General features: G+C 31.3%; 1 protein-coding gene across 1 annotated transcript; it reads left to right on the forward strand.

Moving 5' to 3' along the window:
- The first annotated feature begins 3172 nt into the window (after positions 1-3172).
- Positions 3173-12056, forward strand: LOC139523273 (galaxin-like). The gene is made up of 2 exons (XM_071317135.1): positions 3173-3343; positions 9021-12056. The coding sequence occupies exons 1-2, from the start codon at positions 3244-3246 to the stop codon at positions 9962-9964; spliced, it is 1044 nt and encodes a 347-aa protein (XP_071173236.1). The 5' UTR covers positions 3173-3243; the 3' UTR covers positions 9965-12056.
- Positions 12057-21797: the final 9741 nt, after the last annotated feature.

The raw sequence follows: 21797 nt of genomic DNA on the forward strand, positions 1-21797 counted from the left end.
TTACTCTTTGAGGGGCCCAAAGATGATCTTTTGCAAGTGAAAATAATCTCTTCCAACTTATCCTTATTTTAAAGAGGCCGTCCAAATTTCACGAATTCCATCCCGGACGGCCCCATTTATAGGACATATTCATTGATTATCTGTTCTCTTCAGGAACGAGAATAAAGTATTTGTCACTGGACTTTAATTAGCAATAATCAATCAATCAATCTTATATTCGCTGTCATAAAATGCATCTCGATCTGTCATGTTCAGAATTAATGTGAATGTCAATGTAATAACTACAACCGGGTCGTAGGCTGAAACCGTTGTACGCGGACTATCAGTCACCGGGTAGATCACATGCACAAAAACCACTAATTAGGTACGGTAGTAGTATTAAATTGCGTATATAAGAGCTGAGAAATTATTTCAATAAAGGAAGATAAATTGCTTCTTCGTGCAAACAATTAAAAACAACACGTTAAATAATTTCTTGCGTCCGAAGCGCTTTTCTGGATTTACCTTCATCAGAAACGCTCAAAGCCAAACATTTGAAATCCAAAGATGTATAAGTACTGAAACCTTTGAAGAGCTATATGTCAAACATTACTAAAATAAGATAGTCCACCAGCAGAGGTAAGCTTCAATTACATGGTCTGATTCAGATATACTTAATATTCTCTATGGTTTTATCAGCTTTGCAACGTTTGTGCTCGGTTTTAGCCTCGAGATTTACTGGAGAGACATAATATGAGTAAAAATACACATTTGCTAGAGCATAGGATGATTAACGCAGTACATCTTATACTTACTACCGGGTCGACATAATTTAGTCATGTGACCGTGACGTCATGAACGTTTTTTCATGGTTTTCTAACGATTTAAAATGGAATTTAGAATTAAATTATAAGAAATGACTGTAATATTTTTTCTGTCTATTCGAAATATCACAAACAATGTGATGCACACTGTTAAATAAACCGCTACGCGTGTTATTCAGTGTGCACCAAATTTGTTATGTTATTTCTTCATAGACAGAAAAAAATATTACAGTCATTCCTTAACTAACAAACATTAACACCAAACAAAACAAAACCAAACAGACCAACCCGGTAGATGAGTTATACCTGTAAACATCACGCTTACACGTAGAAAAAAAAAGAAAACGGTTTTACTTCTTTCTACCTCCGCCACATCAGTTACCATGATCAGTTTTACACCAGTGATTTTTATGTTTTAGATATCAGTGTGACGTCAATTTTCACTGAACTACGACACAATTCTGTTCAGGGGCAAGCTGAAACCAACCACCGGGTGCGGGATTGTCTCGCTGTGTTGAAGACCCATTGATTGACTTCAGCTATTTTCTGCTATAGTCGGGTTGTTTTGTCTTTGATTCATTTTCCATTCTCAATTTTAGTAAAGTTCTCAATTCTCAATTTAAAAAAAATAAAATTCTCAACATATTTCTTTAAATGAACAAATAAGAACATACATATAGTTTATAATCATATATTCAAATTTCGTTTCTATGGAAGGGTCATTTTTTTTAAATAAGAAAGGTTCTGACAAAAGGTCATCCTATAGGTAAACAATGAACACATTGATTTCGTAAAATAGAATCAAAATTTTATATGTTATTTATATTTTCTAAATAACACGGATCCCCGGATATCGTATGTGAATTATAATGTTGATGTATCTTGCATAACTGACATGAACATGCCCGCACAATCAAATATGTGTGGTCGAAAAGAAAAAAGGAAACACGTAACAAATGGACATAACATTTATTTTCTTGCGAACTTGATCCTCAATTTGAGGAATAACAGTACTGTAGTTGAAGAGTTGCCACCGTCAAATCAAAATTGACGGTGGCAACTCCTCAATTACAGTACTGTTATTCCGATTCTGATGCATTACAAAAAGAAAAAATACGATAAAACTTGAAAAATTGTCTAATATTGACAAATAGAAAGAAATCCGCGAAACTTCATGAATGCTTTTGGCACAAAGACGTCATGGCTAAACGTGACGTCATACAAATGAAACTTACAAACTGGAGGCTATTACGACGTAACGTTACCGCTGTACGCTTCAAATTCGGATAAAATTACATTAAAACGGCGAATTCGAGGTAGGCGTTGTTTTATTTTCGATTATATAGTAGTTATCGAACATTTGTTGATTCAACCAATTCAAAATGGCGGGTTCCTCCTTAGTTACGCCTGGTCAACTGTGGATTTGACGGAAACTTTTAGCCAATGAAAAAAATTGTTACATCCAAATTGCGTTAGAATCATTAATATTACTAGACAATAGTGGTGTATTTTGTGACTTTATTTTTTAATATTTTTCTTACAACTTACATTACTGTTACAGTAACTCTTCTTCTTCACTTAACTTTTTTGTGATTTTCTGATCTTTGTTACAGTCAGTTATTTATGAAAAGAAGGGTGTCTATCGTTTTTAAACATACACGTATGACTGAAGTAACTTTCAGCAAATAATATTACCATTTGATTTTCTTATGGCAATAATTGTTTTTCAAAATGAAACTTGCTGCTGCTTGAAGTTCTGTATCAAAAGTAAAATAACAAAAATACCACATTCAAACAAGTTCAACGAATGGATAAAATTTGTCGTATTTCTGACTTGGTGCATGCATTAAGATAACGTTTCTACTGAAAAGTTGTACGAGGGCGAAAGCGCGGACCCGGGTCTGTAGGTAATTTTGAATTTTTTTACTGACTTCAATTCGTTTTAATTCATTTGGTTATGTATCTAATGTCTGAAAGGAAGAATTGACTAACTCGGAATGGGAGGAAAACTACCAATCATATTGGGGAGGAAGTTATCAGAATACTCTAGGTTAATGCCTTGTTTTTGTTTGTTTGTTAAATTATCTTTAAATTGAAATTTATTGTTTAAATCAGATTTTTACATAAATCATTCTAAATGCATATGACAAACATAATTGTGATAATACGAAAATATTTCAAAATACGATTTGGTATTTGTAAGTAGAACAACATGATTTATCGTATCCTTGACAAATAGTTTTCTTAAAATACATTGAACACAATAAATTTTATTTTTAAAATCAGACGTACTTTTGAATTACATTAGCAATAACATTAAGTCGTCATAACCATGTCTTGACAACAAATACATTACATTAATGAGATGACAGTCAGAAAAAACAAACACATAAATTATAATAGTTTTCATGTTTGGTTGGCTGATTTGTATTTCTTAATCATGATAAATGTTGTAATGGAAGAGAGAATTTATTTCATCGTGTTGATAATTTTCTCGCGATTCCATGTGATAACAGGAGGCAGAGGTGCATACACACACAGTAAGTTACAAAAATAATTTGACAATATTATTTCTAACCGATATATTAATATATATATTTAATATCATATTCTCAGTAACCTGGAAAGTGAGAATCTTCCTCTACTGTCTCTCTATTTTTGTTTCTTCCGTTTTAACAAATTTTAAACAATTATACAAAATAATGAATAGATATGTGATCTATGTATTGCTTGGTAATACAACCACGAATACATTTAATGGACATTATTTCAACCTTTGCCACACACAATTTGTTAAAGAATTGTACATGATATTTTGTTCACTTTTCTTTCTATCCGACTTTTAATGATTAGGTGACTCATATTTGAACGGAATCATTTGACACCAAATACTATTTTAAAAATTCACAAATTACGTCAATGTCAAACTTGTTTTTTAATGTTTGTACCAGTATATCATTCACATGAAAATATGAAATGTACTTTATAAATAAAAGTTTGATGAATTAATGCACTGTTTTACCTCAATAAGGTCGATGGCATACATAAAAGTCAACAAAATATCACAGAACATAATTAATCACAAAAAACTTGAATTTTTATGAATTATGTACATATCATTCCTCTGAGTATCATTCAGTTGTTAACTCTACACTCCTCAGTTGCCACAACATTCAATAAATAAGGCAACAAAATGCATAACAGAAGGGTATGATAGCCGTATCATCAATAATATTTGAATAGATGTTTCTCTTTTTTTAATAATTCAAGTCTTTAGTTTTCATTTTGTTCACATTAAAATACGAAATTATCTTCATCATCTATTATACTTAAAGAACAGTGTTGACAACGTTTTTCTCCTTTTATGTTTCTGCACCTCCCCCTTTTACATTCCTGAATATGACTCAATTTAGTAAAGCTTTTCCTGGTTTCAAAGGTTATTTCCTTATTGAATATGGCTCAATTTTATAAATCATTTTTACTTTAAAATATAATTGATAGTTTTCCGTTAAGGAATTAAATTTTTCAAAAAGCAACTTTTTATAGTTTTCTTGTAAAATCTACTTCATGTGTTTATTTATTTCATATTCTCCTTTCAAAAAGCTTAAATCACTCACTCATAATTCTATATTATTTTCATGAATGATACTTTTGACAAAAGTATACCCGAAATAGGTTCCTGCTTCATCCGATAGTTTAATTAGGCAGTAAGCATCACATAGTTAAGGATTAACTTCAATGTAAGATAATCTTGCTTGTCCTTTTATATATGATAGCGGAAATAAATGAAATCACTCATTGGCACTCATCCCGCATCTTCTTATTCATATTGCTACTGCAAAATCTACATTACTACAACATTATGTATTAGAACATGTTATTTTACACAAAATATCTTCTATATTGAATTCATTAGGAAGATACTCCTACATGTAAAATAAGCCTGTTAAGTACATCACCCTGTTTCAAGTACATATATGAAGTACGATTTATTCCATTTATCTGTATACATTTAACTAGTATTTGGTAAAGCTTTTAGCTAACTTAGTTAACAGCACTCAGGGTCTGTGTTTTATTATTTCATAACAAATTCAATCTGGTCCAGTACTTTGTCCATTTTATAAAAGACTTTATAACATATATTTATATATATATAGCCTTTCAGATATCTTAATAGGATTAGGTAATTTGATAGATTTTCGATTAGTTTTGTTCTCTGTTTTCCTGATCATAAGAGATAATAGTTTTGAAATGTGTACCTCTCTGGTTTTTCTAGTAATTAAAAGGGATTAGCTAGCATATTGATCTCAAAATGGGTGATTTTTTAGTGCCAGTTTTACTGTACTGTACTCCTATTATACAATTCTAAAATTCTTTACTTTCTTTTGGAAAAAAGGGGTTTGAACTTTTAATTGATATAATAGTATTTTCCTTATAAAAATAAAAGTCATTCCAATGTATGGTCAAAGGGATATCATTTTAGTTGTTTTATTATCTTTTGAACACTTTTGTCTTTACAGATTTTTGGCATCTGTCCATGGTGCTTTGTTTTTTCTTTGACTTTTTAAACAATTTGTTACCCAACATTTCCGTAATATCCGTATATTACATATTTTTTTTATAATTTGCAAGATTCATTCCTTTCGGTATATTCTCGAAGTTTGTAATCTGAAATCTACCTACCTCTTCATAATATCTGATTTAACCAGTTTTATTTCTAAAATTTCTTTTGAGAGAATTGAGTACATTCATAATTGAGCTCTTGTTTTATGTGTATATATTTTTTTTTATATTTACACATTTGGAAATCCCATGTTAAATCAGATATCAATTGACAGTGTTCTGAGAATGATTATTGGTCTTGAACTTTGCAATATGTCACTGACTACAGTACACTTATACTTACAACTGCATAATCTACCAAGACTGCAACCCTGTGTATTAAAATATTTAAATATAGTATCCAAAATGTCTCCTATAAATTGACCATTCAATATTTTAAATAGGGTAGCAACCAGTGATCCTAAAACTGTTTCCTTTGGGAGTTAAATAATTTATCTTGTGATCTTCTTGTCATCTCATAATCTAATTTATAACTATCAGCTGGTAACAAGTGTGATACATTGTCATACATGTCATCATGAAAAATAAAGACAGCACTAGTATATACACTGGAGTTCAAATCTTCTGCAATTATAATAGAAATTACCATTTCCTGTTAATATACTTATTTCTGACTTAAGGTGCTGGTTCTCATTATTGAGTGTGGATAATACAATGGTGGTATGTTTAAGCCACACAGATATAAATTTCCATCTACATATAAAAAACATTTTATCTAACTTCAGCCACATCTCTCGACCTTTATTTACTTTAAAAATAATACCTACAAATAAGGGAATCATAGATAAGCTGTTTTCTGTAATTGGACAGTTCAAACTGTTGCATTTTCCTAAACATTCATGAAATATTTTCCGCTGGACGTATAACAAACATCAACCAAGCACATTGTGGTAAAAGATCTCAAATTCTGTAAATAGTCATCATCAAAACTTGCTCATTGTTGAAGGCCTTGTGAAGATATATATACATAAGTAAAAAGTTGTGTTTTGACTCCATATTAGACAACTCTGATCAAGACACCGCTGTAGAGGTTTACAGTTGTATTATTATTTTCTATATCGTCTTTTAGACCCTGGCGGACACATATGAAACAATTTTGCGTAATTTTCTAATATGCATAGCGATCGTATTGCTAAGTTATCATGACATGACAGCCAACTTAATAGCATTATACATGTTCTTTAAATGAATATGTAAATATGCAATTTCTTTCAGTTGTATAATAATCTGCCCGCATATGGGCCAATAGTACGCGTTTTCCTCTTTTTGTACGAATAAACAGTGTCACCTTTAAACATTTTGATCTTTTTAGTATAACAAAAATTAGAAGCGTTACGGTATATTAAATGCCAGAATCAAAACAAGTATGAAGATACAAGAGATTGTTCATGACTTTGTCCGCTTTTAGGAGAACACCATGAAGGTTGCATTATTCAGGGTGAATAGTCGATGCCACTGCCCAGTAGTCAGCACTTCGATGTTGACATGAAGATCAATTATATGGTCATTTTAATAAAAGACAAGGTACGATAAGGCCTGTTTTTGGCCCCCCTATTTTCTCATTTTTCAAATTCTGTTTTTGAAAGCTACTTATCACGTTAAAATATTCCCTTAGGTTTGAAGTTTGTTTGGCTGAACTTCAAAACAATTAATTTAAAAAAATGAGTGAGGTTAGCGGGGTTAAAGGGCACCAAAAACGCAAAAAGAGGGGAAAATAACATTTTTTGGTCATTGTTTCGTAAAATTTAATAAGGTGCGCCTACGTGACCCAAAGAAACATATGAAGATTTAGACAGCAAAAACATGTGCTAATGACATTGAAATAAAAACAATCATGAGCCACGTTGGCGCAGGCACTTAAAAACTAAAAGAATGTTGTACAAAACACCTGAAAAGTGAATAATAATTACAATATTTGAATCATAACAGAAAATTTACCCCCTCACCTCACCCAGATGCTAAAATTAGTGGTTTTGAAGTTCAACCGAGCAAACCTCAAGCATTTAGGAATATTCTAATTTAAAAGTAGCTTAAAAACCGAAATTGAAAAATGAGAAAATAGGGGGACCTTGTCCTTTCCTGTCGACAAAATTAAAAATTTTTGAAAAACTAAGAATTATCTTATCCCAGGAATAGATTACCTTAGCCGTAATTGGCACTCAATGCTCTTTAACTTTGTACTTGTTTGGCTTTATACCTATTTTAATCTGAGCTCTTTGAGGAGTCTTATGTAAACGAAAAGCGCGACTGGCGTATCAAATTACAATCCTGGTACCTTTGATAACTATTTACACCTCTGGGTTGATGCCACTGCTGGTGGAGGTTCGTCCCCGAGGGTATTAACAGCTCAGTAGTCAGCACTTCGATGTTGACATGAATATCAATTGAATGGTCCTGTTGACAAAATTTTAATTTTTTGAAAAACGAAGAATTTTCTCATCCCAGGAATAGATTACCGTATTTTGTACTACTTTTTTGAATTTCGGGTTCTCAATGCTCTTCAACTTTGTACTTGCTTGGATTTATAAATATTTTCATCTGAGCGTCACTGAAGAGTCATTTGTAGACGAAACGCGCGTCTGGCGTATCAAAGTTTAATCCTGGTACCTTTGAAAACTATCATCTAACCTGTTTCCTTGACTTTTCAGTCAAATGCTTTAAAAAAATTGTATCTAATTGTCAATCCACAACTAAGGGAGGTGATTTAGTTAAAGGACCCAAATCAATTGGTGTAAATCAAATTATAAAGTACCAATGAAATTGCCATATGTGTTTTCTCTTTGGCAATCACGTCATATCTCCTTTTTTTAAATAGGAAAGTCGTTTACATTTAATCATTTAATTTTGATAGATTGTCGTTTGTCATCTCACCAAGATTGATTTTCTCGCCAAAAAGATTCACATTGTGGCTGGTGGCTGATATTATAAGTTATATGGTTCGCTACTGACCCCATACGGATCCATAGAGGGTTAGTAAAATCCATAGGGGGTGAGGCTTGAGGCCGAGTCCCCTATGAATTTTATTCACCCTCTATTGATCGGTAGGGGGTCAGTAGTTAACCGTATAACGAATTTATCGGACGCTGGACTTTTTCTGCGGCGTTTTGTTGAAAAATAAACAATAAAACAAAACAACATTAATAGATGTCGTCGCCATTAACGCGTCATAAACCCCATATGAAACTTACTAACCCCATACGGTCTCATAGGGGGTCACCACGTGACGGCATTTAACCAATCACAACGTGATAATTCATCTGTGGTCCGATAATTAACGATATCAATGTGTAGAAAACCAGATAATTTATACATATCACTCTACTGTGCTAAGAAAGGAAATCATCAGTTAGTAAGATCGAAAGAAAAGTTCGTAAAATGGCGATAAAAAGGAACTATCAAACAAATATGTTAAGTTTACGCAAATGTATGCCAAATGAGTACATGTTTTTTCAAGTTATTAAATATCCCTGTAAAGTAAGTTCAAATACACACTCCTTCTGGTATAGAGTAAAATTATTTCTGTTTTGTATAAAATAATTGTTCACGGAATACGGTATTTAATTTCGATAATCTCATATCTATATTGTTTTGTAGTGAAGTACTGTGACTCCAAGCTTTATAATCCTCGTTATCAGACTTGCTGTGACGGCGCGATAACTGTTCCTGGAGGAGGATGGCCATGTTGCAAAACAAAGGTTTATAACCCAGAAAATGCGGTTTGCTGTGGAGGTAAAATTCGTTATAAGAAAGGTGCGTCCTGCTGCAAGGACGAGGCATATAATCCGGAATATGAAACATGTTGCGAAGAAAAGATATATCCAGTAAGGAACGGTAATTGCTGTGGTGAGAAAATTTATGACCCAAGGACAGAGAAATGTTGCGACGGATCAATTAACGATAAAGTAGAATCATTTTACCAGTGTTGCTCAGACAAGGCATACAATCCTTTCCATAAAACATGTTGTTCCGGTAAACTTTATTCAGAAAGGGGTCTAGAGTGTTGTGGACACAAAATTTACAATCCTTTGTATGAATCATGTTGTTCCGGTAATCTGTTGTCACAAAGAGGAATTAAGTGTTGTGGAGACACTACTTACAGTCCTTCGTATGGAACCTGTTGTTCCGGTAAGCTGTATCCACACAGTGGACTACAGTGTTGTGGAGAATCGAGTTACAGTCCTTTGCACCAAACATGTTGTTCCGGTAAACTGTACTCAATAGCAGGGCTAGAGTGTAAAAGTTGTGGTGGCGAGAGTTATAGCCCTTTACATGAAACATGTTGTTCCGGTAAACTGTATTCAGAAAGAGGAATAGAGTGTTGTGGAGACAGGATTTACAGTATTTTGCATCAAACATGTTGCAACGGAATTGTTTCGGAACCTAGTGGTTTATCATGCTGTGGTACACAGTCATATGACTCTTCTACACAGTCATGCTGCAATGGCAAGCTCTCATACTCTTTATGTTCCACAGGCATGCAGCCAAGGAGACATTATAGGGAAATGCTTAGTAGATTTTCTCCATTGTTGATTTTTTGACTTAGGAATAGTTTTATTTTACAATATACAGTTGCAGTCAACTTATGATTAGTCTTATTTTACAATATACTGTTGCAGTTATTTGCTTGATAACATGTTAATGTATATTTTAGTAAAACAGTATTTATTTTCAAATATTTATTAGAATTAACATGTATTTCACATACACATTGATAGATCATTTAACTACCATGAAAAAGATAAAAATAAACCAATTTATTTTCATAACGATTGTATAAAGTTTTAAAGTTATTATAAATTGGTGAATCAAATTATGAATTATGAATACCCTATTACGGATAAACCGTATTTAAGTTATCTTGTGGATTGACTTTGGATCGAGTTTCTTGTTCTACCAAAGTTATGAAAAGAATAAAAACCGTCTCCGTGCATTGATCGATTCTGTTCCGGAAATATTTTCCTTGAGTATACAATGGTATGCGGGAAGGAGCTTAAAATAGTAGATACTGACATTGTGCAAGTTAACATGGGCTTTGTTTAAGAGTCACTGAGATTTGACACTGAAAGCCTGTACATCAACACGCCAGATTGTTTTTACTACTTGTAGAAATTACCAGAAAACCGTCATTGCCTTTTTGCTGTGTATATTTTTAAAATCGAGAAATTTATGTATTATGAATTGAATTTTATTCTACGTGAGGAAAAAACACCCGAGATGTCAAAGCTGATGTCAGTTCAAAACATCATGATGGAATTTCGAAAATATATCTCGTCGGTTCGTGAAATAAAACAAAAAGAGGGCGAAGGTATATAGTGGACATTTTAAACTGAAATGTCAAAGACAGATACACTGTGGGAAAAAGTTCTCAAAACGGTTTAAAAAAAATTAAGACTGAGAAACTTGAACCCTATCAACTATTCAATTTTGACTTATATTAAATTCTTGACTATCAATATTACAAAAACATATTATTAAGTAAAATAACAAAAATACCAAACTTCAAGGAAAATTCAAATCAGAATGTCCCTTGTCAGATAAAAAAAAGATATGTCTTTAGGGTATTAAAAATTAAACTTAATACGCAAATGTCAATGTATGGTAAGAAGTAAAAAGAAATAAAATGGTTATTTTCAATACGACTTGTGTTTTGTTAAATTATAAATTTATATCTTCTTCCTCAACTCACAATTATCATTTATTCCTTTGTTTATTTATTTGGTTAATCTAACTTTTACATTCAGTTATGCCACTTCAAAGTAGCGTCATACGGGAAAGATCTGGGGTGTATCATTCGAGTGTGATTTAATGGAACAGTTCGGACACCAACGAGGTACTTCACCTTTTGAAACATTTCAAATCTCAAAAATGTTTACTTCATTATGTATTTTTCACATAAATAATCCAAGTTGTTTTTGACAATAATATGTTTAAGGTAATACATCATCTTATTTACATATACGGAAAGGTGCGTATGAAGTAATAACGCCCTTTACACCAAGCCTAGGTTCAGGTTAAAGTCGTATGGAACGGAGTTTCTAGAAATTGTAATGTTTGAGAAATATAGATTCCATAACTGCAACAAGTGTGTTACGATATTTCTCCACTCGAGACAGTTAAATTTTTATATGAAAGCGCGAGGCTTGCCCAGCTTTTTAAATAATTAAAATTTAATTGCCGAGTGGAGAAATATTGTAATACACAAGTTATAGTGGTGGAATCTGTTTCTCTTATGGTTTGTATCCTTCTGTTTCAAAGATTTGAAGTAAGATGTGTACTTTTTATGTGACGTCTTAAGGCATGGTCGCATTTTGTTATGACGTCACAATAGGAAAATTCAGAAGATACCAAAAAAATTTAACGTCACAATTAAAATTTTAGCAATCATTTGCCGAGAACCGATTTTTCACTGGTGAGGAGAAATACTTTTCTCATACCGGCCAAGAATTGTGAAAATAGCGCAAGAATTAGAGAAATTGTAAACATTAATGAATGAAAGTTAACATCATATTATACTTCAAATTAAATGAAAGATTTGAATATGTTTTACCTACTTGTATGTCTTAAACGTTTTTTTTTATGAAATTCATGAATATAGACAAAGAAAGTCCTTAAATAAACATCGCTCTATCATTTCATTTATTTCTCACGTGCTCCATGATTCTGTGTTTATTGTTTATCAAGGCTACAATCGGTAAACTTTGGAACAAAAATTGAAAGTTAAAAAGAAGCCAATGTTTTCGAGAATATGAAATGAAAGTAGAGTAATTACGATTAAACTTCAGTACTTAAACATGAATTGTATGTTACATAATCATGTTTCTTTATACATTTTTTTGAACCCTTTTGATAAATAATTTCTCCCGTCAAATACTTTCTTCAAAATGACTTTTGAATAATTTAGATGTATACTAAGTCATTGACAGTTCTGCGCACAAGACATAAGTTTCAATATTGTAAACAACCTGTTAGCTGTACCGATTGATAGTTCAGTCTCAGAATGAATACATGTCTTACTCATAAGCCGAAGTTGAAATCTGCACTAGTTTTAAGTATCTTCGAGTAAATTGGTAATTTGTGTCGCTTGGTATTCATTTGTTTGATATGATTGAAATTTTGATATCTCCATTTGCATAGGGATTTTCCGCTTAGAATTTTTCTCAGAGTTCGGCAGTATTGTTTTTTTTATTCGTTTCCGTCACAAGCCAGTGGTTATCATAGGTTGCTATTTGCCATATTTGTTTATCGTTCTGTTATATGGTATACATCAAGCCGATGATCTGCTTTATTAATTTGTCAAGCTGTGATCTTTTATAGCTTATTATATGGTATGGAGTTTGCTAATTATTGAAGGTCATACGGGGGTTTAAATTTGGTTTTGAATTTCCTATTTGGCCAACAAATTGCAGCTTTCAAGTTCGTAAGTAAGAATATAAATGCTATATACCGTTTTACTGTTAGATGTTGCATAAATGTTGTATATATAAAAAAAATGAAGATGTAGTATAATTGCCAATGTGACAAATCTCCTCGAGAGCCCAAAATGACCAAAATAAATTAACAACTATAGGTCAGACTTCTGTAATTGTGTAAAATCTTTATATTTTAATATCGAAAGTTGTATCATAAATAATGGTCATTGCTCTAGTTTCTTTAATATAGAAAGAGGGGTCCGTCAAGGGGATCCTTTATCCCCTTACCTTTTTATACTGGCTTTGGAACTTATGAGTGAAAAATAACCCAGAAATTAATGGTATTAAGATAGATAACTCTCAGTATTTGCTTAGTCAGTATGCAGATGACTCAACCTTAACTTTAGATGATGATGAAAAATCGTTAGAACAATCTCTATATATTTTAGAAAAATTCTCTGAGTGTTCTGGTTTATGAGCAAATTTAGAAAAAACTGAAGCAATTTGGATTGGATCAAAAGCACGTTCAAAGGAAGTATTTCACCAAGGAGAAAGACTAAACTGGAATCAGACAGGGAAATTTAAACTCTTAGGTATAAACTATGATCTTTTTGTTGTCGACAAGACTGCCTATAATTTCGAAGAGAAAATTGAAAAGATAAAGGCATTATTAAATACTTGGATTTACCAAGATCTAACATACCTAGGAAAAATTACAGTCATAAAGTCTTTAGCATTGCCAATTCTAATTCAGTCATTAACAATATTGCCAAACCCCTCTTTTGAAAATTTTAAGAAAATTGAAAATATTTTTTTTAAGTTTCTATGGAATGGCAAACCAGATAAAATCAAAAGAAAAGTACTAATTGGATCATATGATACTGGTGGACTAAAGATGCCTCATATTGAATCCTTCTGTTATTCACTAAAAATGACATGGATCTATAAATTATTAGACCCTTTTAATCTTTCTCCTTGGAAAATTCTTTTTAATGATAAATATATAAAATATGGTGCAGATAAAATATGGATGATGAATAAGGATAGTATTGAACAAATTTCAATATATTTTAATAGATTTTGGAAGGACATCCTACTAAATTGGGCTAAACTGAGGAATGCTACCCATGACCATAATGATTTTATGGGTCAACCTATTTGGTTTAATACACTTTTAAAAATTGATAATAAAACTATTTTTTATGAAAAATGGTGTGAGGCAGGAATATTTTTTGTCAATGATTTACTGAACGAGAACAATGAATTTCTGTCTTTTAATCAATTTAAAGAAACATATGATATTGATACTAATTTTCTTCAATTCTATGGTATATATCATATGATCCCAAGTAGTTGGAAGGACCACATCAAAAAACTGTGAAAAGAAAATCAACATTACTTTTGATAATTTAGACTTTTTGAAAACAAATCAGAAATCATGCCCATATTTTTATAAATTATTTTTGTCTACTTATCATGAAAACCCCATAAAATCCCAAAATAAATGGAAAGAAATGTTGCATATGGAAATAGCTCACTGGGATCTTTTCTATATGCATCCTTTCAAGTGTTCTTTGAGTAATAAAATGATTATTTTTCAATACAAAATTCTGCAAAGAATTTTATGCACAAATGATCTGCTATATAAGTGTAAACTTAAATAAACACACCTATGCAGTTTTTGCAATGAAACAAAAGAGACAATAGAACATATTTTTTGGGAATGCAACATTGTCAAAAACTTTTGGCTCCAACTAGTTGATACACTACATTCAGATTGCAATTATGAGCTTCTGATATCAAAACAAAACATACTCTTGGGATCAGATATTATAGATATCTCAGGAAATTTTTTCACTGTTCTCATGAAGTACTATATTTATTCTTGTAGATTGAACTCACTGGTACCTTGTGTTAAGATTGCACTAAAGAAATTGAAAAAATATTATACTATTGAAAAACTATCTTCCGCTTTTCACAGTTCTCCTGCAATAGGTGAAAAAATAGAAAAAAAATGGGAACCATTTCAACAACTAATTTTATGATACAAGAAAATAACTCATATTTGACTGAAAATAAATGTGTAACACAACTGGATGCACATCACAATTGGACAGTGGTTAGTGTGCGTCCTATAGATATTATATATATATATGTATAGAAGATTTAAATATGTGTTACTATGTTATGATAATAGGAGTTAAAATACTGGTTTTTTTATATATGATTTCCAGATATTTTTTGGAGAAAAAATAACAACAGAATATAAATATATGTCACTATATATATATATTTTATTTTTATTTATTTTTTATTATGAGTACATGTATGAATAGAATAATTAGGTTGCATTAATAATAATTGTAATCGTTTAATATCAATTTAATCGGATATGAATATAGGTCAATGATTTTTTATATTTATTTTATTTATTTTTTGTTTGTTTGTTTTTTGTACTTTTTGTTTTGTTTTTTTGTTTTTTTGGTTTGTTTTTTGTTTTTTGTTTTTTGTTTTTTGTTTTTTGTTTTTGTATGGGGAGGGGGACTTTCATATAAGCACTGACACTGACAGGTCAAAATGAATAAACATGTTTTGTATTTTTCTTTGATAAAATGCATATAAATATTGTATGAGGTGAAGAAATACAAAATAAAGAATTATAAAAAAAAACTATAGGTCACCGTATGGTCTTCAACAATGAGCAAAGCCCATACCGCATAGTTGGCTAGAAAAGGCCCCGAAATGACAAATGTATACAATTCAAACGAGAAAACTAACAGCCTAATATATGTACAAAAATGAACGAAAAACAAATATGTTACACACCAACAAACGACAACCACTGCAATACAGGCTCCTGACTTGGGACAGGCACATACATACATAATGTGTCGGGGTTAAACATGTAAGGGGGATCCCAACCCTCCCCTAACCTGGGACAGTGATGTAACATTACAACATAAGAACGAACTATAAAAGTCAGTTGAAAAAGGCTGAACTCATCAGATGGATCGCTACATTGTTATAGTGCTGGTGACAGTTTTGCATTGTTGGCGACTTTACAGCACTTATAAGCGCTTCTTTCACATTGTTTTTAACACCTTTATTTTTTTTTTACCTCGAGCAATTATAGTACACCAAACGCAAATTCACTTTTAGAATACGACGACCGAACCCATATTATGAATAAGGTACTATATTTTAGATCTTTAAAACATTCGGGCAAGATTTTCCCTCTTTTATCATTGCTTCTTGTAAGTTAAATCACAATCGACACAAACAGATTATACCGTTTACAATATTAGAGTTTGACGTTGCCAAGCAAAATAGTCAATGACATCATTATTGTCCATATAAGCATGAAAAGGTACGGGAAAGATGATTATGAAACTATTAACCGGGGTAATAGTCTTTGCAACTATTGACCGGCAAATAGTCTGTGGAATGTAATAACTATTTCATTATTTTATTTAGAAAAACATACTGAGGTATAATAATATCTTCTAGTTTTTATAACTTTTGTTACGAAAAATTCATCTTCAAATATGAACATGTTGGAGACAAAGATGGGACATGCAAGACTATTTGCAATGTGTAAATATGAAACATTGTTTAGATTTCGCATACATTTTGTTTCAATTGAGATATTGTCTGATTATGGGTCTAAAAAACGTTATGATTATTGAACAGCTAGACATTTAACAGTATGTTCTTATCTGTTTGACATGAACGTATACAGTATTGCATAAAAATTAGGGCATGCAAGATTTATAAGTCCTTACGATTTTATAGATAACGCAGCAATACATTTTGATTACATTTGTCAACACTACTACATGTTATATCAGATCAATCATAATTATGGAAATTAGGAGTTTCGTTTTGTTTGTAAGTATTCAAGTAATGTAACTAGTCATATACAATATTAAAAAAAGTTACAGAATTATTTTTAAGCTTGTGTCACCTTGAAATTTTCCAATATTTTTTTATGCCATTTAGCTATCAAAAATAAATTGAAAGTATACTTTTCACATACACATCAAAATATTACTCACTTTTTCAAGTACAATGCGTCACTCCATCAAATTTGCTTAACAAAACATTAAAACAAAAGAAAATATACCTTGGGGTTATAATACTGAAAAGTACGTTCTGACAAATAGCTTATTATTTTCAAGCGAGAAAAATATTTTTAACACAATTGCCTTCATTTTTCAGTATCTATTTTTTATTTTAATTGTCATATGAAGTAGGCGCTTTCTGTATATATAGTAAATTTTATGTTGAAAATTGGTGTCAAAGTTAAAATCATGGATTTGTAAAATGGGTCATAAAAGATACAAAAGTTAAAAGAGAAAGAAAAGAAAAGAAACAATTGGAGAACAGGACAACGCTACTATCAAATTGAGATAAAAGACAAAGAGATGAACAACAATATTATACATAACACTACGTAGAAAACTAAAGATAACGGACGTCAAACCTAAACCTTGGATGAAATGGGGAGACTTCACATGTGCTCTCAAAAGATCAGCTGGTCTTGCTTGTCGAGAAACGTTAAGAGTCGACATATATGAAAACATATCATATATGTTTACTGCATTTGACGGCACCAATTTAAATGGACCAAAATATTTCAGGTACTATACAGACTAATGATTTAAAAAATCTCTGAAACATTTGTTTGGTGTTAATACAAGTATAAATTTTAAATCATTTACCTCTGACTCATCAAATTGGTTTAAATATTTCATTCAATGTCATTTGCATTTCATAGATGTGTGTGGTACTTCAAGTTAAATTTACAGTGCAACAACACAGTAGGTATTAGTAGTATTATCCCTATATCTGTTGTTACTGTATGTCCCTTATATGGTAGTTCTTAATCATTATAATCACTTTGATATGCGAAGGTTAAGTTGTAAGTGTCAATCAAATTTAAAAATGATCACAGTCAAAGATTAAAACAAACAAAAGTAGAAAAAAAAGTAAACCTGAATAATTTCGACTAATAGAAAAGAAAAAAAAGTTTTTCCGCTAACCCTTACTTCCTTTATTATTGTGTCTTCCCTTACAATTGTTTCTCAGTCGTTATTGATTAAGCACCACTAAAAGCAACACGTTTACCTATTTGAAACTAGTCAAAATGAAAAACAAATCTTCTACCTTTCCCTAAATTGTTCCAGTATAATTAAGTACATTGTTATGACGAAACTTTCGACAAATTGATCAATAACCGGATTGTAAGGCTGTTGTTGTCGTCGATGATGTACGAGAAAATGAATGATCGATGTTCACCTAGCTTGATAAAATATGTGCACTTTTTTAAACTCTATTCGTAAGGTTAAAAAATCGTTGTTTATGATTATGTCTTTTTTTTTTTTTATCAGAATAGGTGTAAAAAATACAAACCATTTTATACGTCTATAAAATTATCTGAAACAATCTTGCATATAAATATTATAGGAAGATGTTGTATCAGTGCCAATGAGACAACTCTCCATCCAAGTCACAATTTATAAAAGTAAACCAGTATAGGTCAAAGTACGGTCTTCAACACGGTGCATTGGCTCACACCGAACAGCAAGCTATAAAGGGCCCCAAAAATTACTAGTGTAAAACCATTCAAACGGGAAAACCAACGGTCTTATCTATATAAAAATGAAAAACGAAAAACACTTATGAACCACATAAACAGACCATAGCCACTGAACATCAGATTTCTGACTTAGGACAGGTGCAAACAACGTTTTAAATGTTTTAATGGTTCTAAACCTTCTTCCTTTTCTGAAACAATTTTATAACGACACAACATAGAAAGACACTCTATAAAATATCAATTTGAAGGCTTAACTCAATAGAAAAAAACGTAGTAACACAAATTAACTCGTTATAACAACTTAGTTTACTCGTATTTATTCTCTTACATTTTTCATTTTGTTCATTTTTTTGTACTCTTTTACCATAATCAAACCTGAAGAAATGATTTTAGACATCCTGTTATCCAAAGCGCTGCATCGTTTGAAAAGGGCACAGGTCAAATCTGGGCAGACGACTTGGATTCTACCGGAGAGGAACATGATATATCAGGTTGTACCTTCCCTGGCTGGGGTAATAACGATTGCACTCATCAGGAAGATGTCAGTGTGATTTATGGTAAGCTTTAACTATGCTGATAAAGAAAATAGATAATTAATATAAATCTTGTTCTGATGTATAAATACATCTGGTGAGAGTGTACACTTTTTCATTTCATATTTTTCATCATATTCGTTCTTTTTTCTCGGCTTGAAATTATAAACTGCATTTTGTGATACATACATGTCCATATTTGCTGGCTTACCTATATATGCTAATCTCTTTTAACAATTACAACACTTCGCGATTTAATTTCAAATTCCTAACAGGCATATGCACTTTCTATTGTTGAATGCCTATTGTCATTCATAATTACTGTATGCTAACCTCCCTATGTATTTTTGTAATTGGGGTCGTTAGTATTTCCTGTTTTCATATGACATTAATAACGTTTAATAAAGATATAAGAAGATGTGGTATGCATGTATAGTTCTGTTCACATTTGTATGGCAATCCCAAATCAATTAAATAAATTAGAGTCATTCTCATTCAGAAGTGGACGTTTTTTTTTTTAGATAGTTGTGACCTGAATAATACTTGTGATGTTCTTTACTATCGTGATAAAAATGTGTAATTTAGAAGAACGAATATCTTCTTGGTTGAGAACGGTTGTCATTTTTAGTGTCACAATTTTGTTTGATAAACTCCAGCCTTCATCATAAAAAAAATAAAAACAACTTCAAAAGCGTGGACGGGTTTTCGAAGGTCTAAAATTTCGATTTGCAAATTGTGTATCAGTTGAAAAAACGAAAGTCAATTTTAGGTAACAGTAAGGAATGGGCCTTATTGCTTAGATAACTCATATGCATTATTAGATCTAAAGCAACTGACGAACTAAATGTCGGTTACGGTATATACTTCCATTTCCTTATCTTGCAGGATAAAGATTAAAGAACAGCTTCCTAAAGACACATACGTGTGTACCTCTAGTATACGTATAATTTTTTTTCTTTTTCTTTAATTATAATATTTACGTTAGAATCAATATTTTTTTTAAAACATTTCCAGTAAAATATTATTCATATCAGTACACTAAGGGATTCGACATTTAATTTCAAAAAGGGGGGAGTATGTTTTAATTTTCTCCTATAACAAAACTTTTTTTTTATCCCACATTTTAGGAGAAAAACATTACTATGGTAAAGCTAGGGACTTAGTATAAAAAGTCCCTAGGTAAAGCAGATAAAAAATTATTGATATGCATTATTCCTGATTTTTCAAATACCGTATGTATATAATATTGCTAATTTTATAGGTTGCATTTCTGTAAATATTGACAATGCAATTTCCCATAGGAACTCCTTTTACGGCTAAAACTGTACCACTTTTACTATGAAGTTTTGAAAAAAATCTTATCCTAGAATTGAAAGTTCATATGCACTACAATTGTTTTCAAAGGTCAAAATATAGAGTTTAAACTAACACTAATTTTCTTAACTACCCCTACCCCAAATGAAGGGTTACCACAGATTTCAATGTAAACAATATGCACATGTATATTTACTGGTTACATTCCCAAATTATGCCTCTATGAAATGGAACAGAGAGAGCATAACTGGGAAACAGTATGTAAACAAAATTAATTTTCTATGAATATTCTAATCTCCCCAAAAGAGGCGTGGTTTGAGAAACAGCTGTATTTACCAAATGCAACCTATACAAACATTTCTTCAAATAGAAAACTCTCTTAAATCAGTTTTTCTCACATTAATACTCATTTATCGGAATTATAGCCTGAAAGAAATCACTGTGTATACTCTAATTTTTGTTTACTCAACATTTTATACCCCTCCCCTGTTTCAATTTTTAAAAGAATTTGAAAACGAGACTTTTATTATTGCCAGCTTACCCTTTTTGCATATTTTCTGATATAAAATGCCTAGAACCTGTTTAAAGCTGTTTTGATAACATATTGAAAGCATATTAGAGTACTATAAATGTTATATTTAGCAGTCAATCATTACAACATTCAAGATTATATAAAATATCCAATCCTGCCTCTGTCTCCAGTCCACATCTTACTATATGCTTATTTGTCAATTAAAGTTCACATTTTCTACCTCAAATGGTCAATTTATTAAGAATTATTGTCACAACAGTATCATCTGTATTCTCGGACCTTGACCTCACTACTCGTGCAGAAAACTATCCGGCAACGAGTTAGAGATAACACAATGTAATTACACAGGTTTAGGGCATATTAACTGTGATCATCCCCAAGATGATTGAGTTTCACATGGTAAATATTGCATCTATAAACTATATGTGTAATTTAATATATAAAATATGATATATCTATCTTTCTGCATGCTTTTGGACAATTGATAATCATTTTGCTTTACGATATCAAGTTATATACATGAATTTCTTGTTAAGGGATGTAGGGGATATCTCTCAGTTTTTATTTAAAATTAACGCAGGTAAAATATAAATGGCGAAACCTTTGGAACATAATACGAATCCAAAGAAATTCGTATATCTATAATCAAAAAAGAATGACATTTATCTTTGTTCTGTATTGGATGTTAAGATAAGGCTGATTTTTTTTTATACTTCCTGTTCAATGTCTTGATTTATCCCTGCCATCACAGCATGTGTATGCACTCAACGAACTGAATGACTTGTTAACTAGTTATATGATAGATGATATAAAGATGTTTGTCACCTATAAAGTATGTCTAACGAGGTCAAGAACTGTCGTTTGTAGGTAAATTGTGTCCACTCCGTATCTCAAATGACAATCGGTGACTACTGTCTATGACATTTGAAATCCGTATTGTCGTACACAATGTTACATAACTAGTATTTTGAAATTGTCAAAATT

Source organism: Mytilus edulis, chromosome 5, assembly GCF_963676685.1.
Source record: "Mytilus edulis chromosome 5, xbMytEdul2.2, whole genome shotgun sequence".
Taxonomy (NCBI): Eukaryota; Metazoa; Mollusca; class Bivalvia; order Mytilida; family Mytilidae; genus Mytilus; species Mytilus edulis.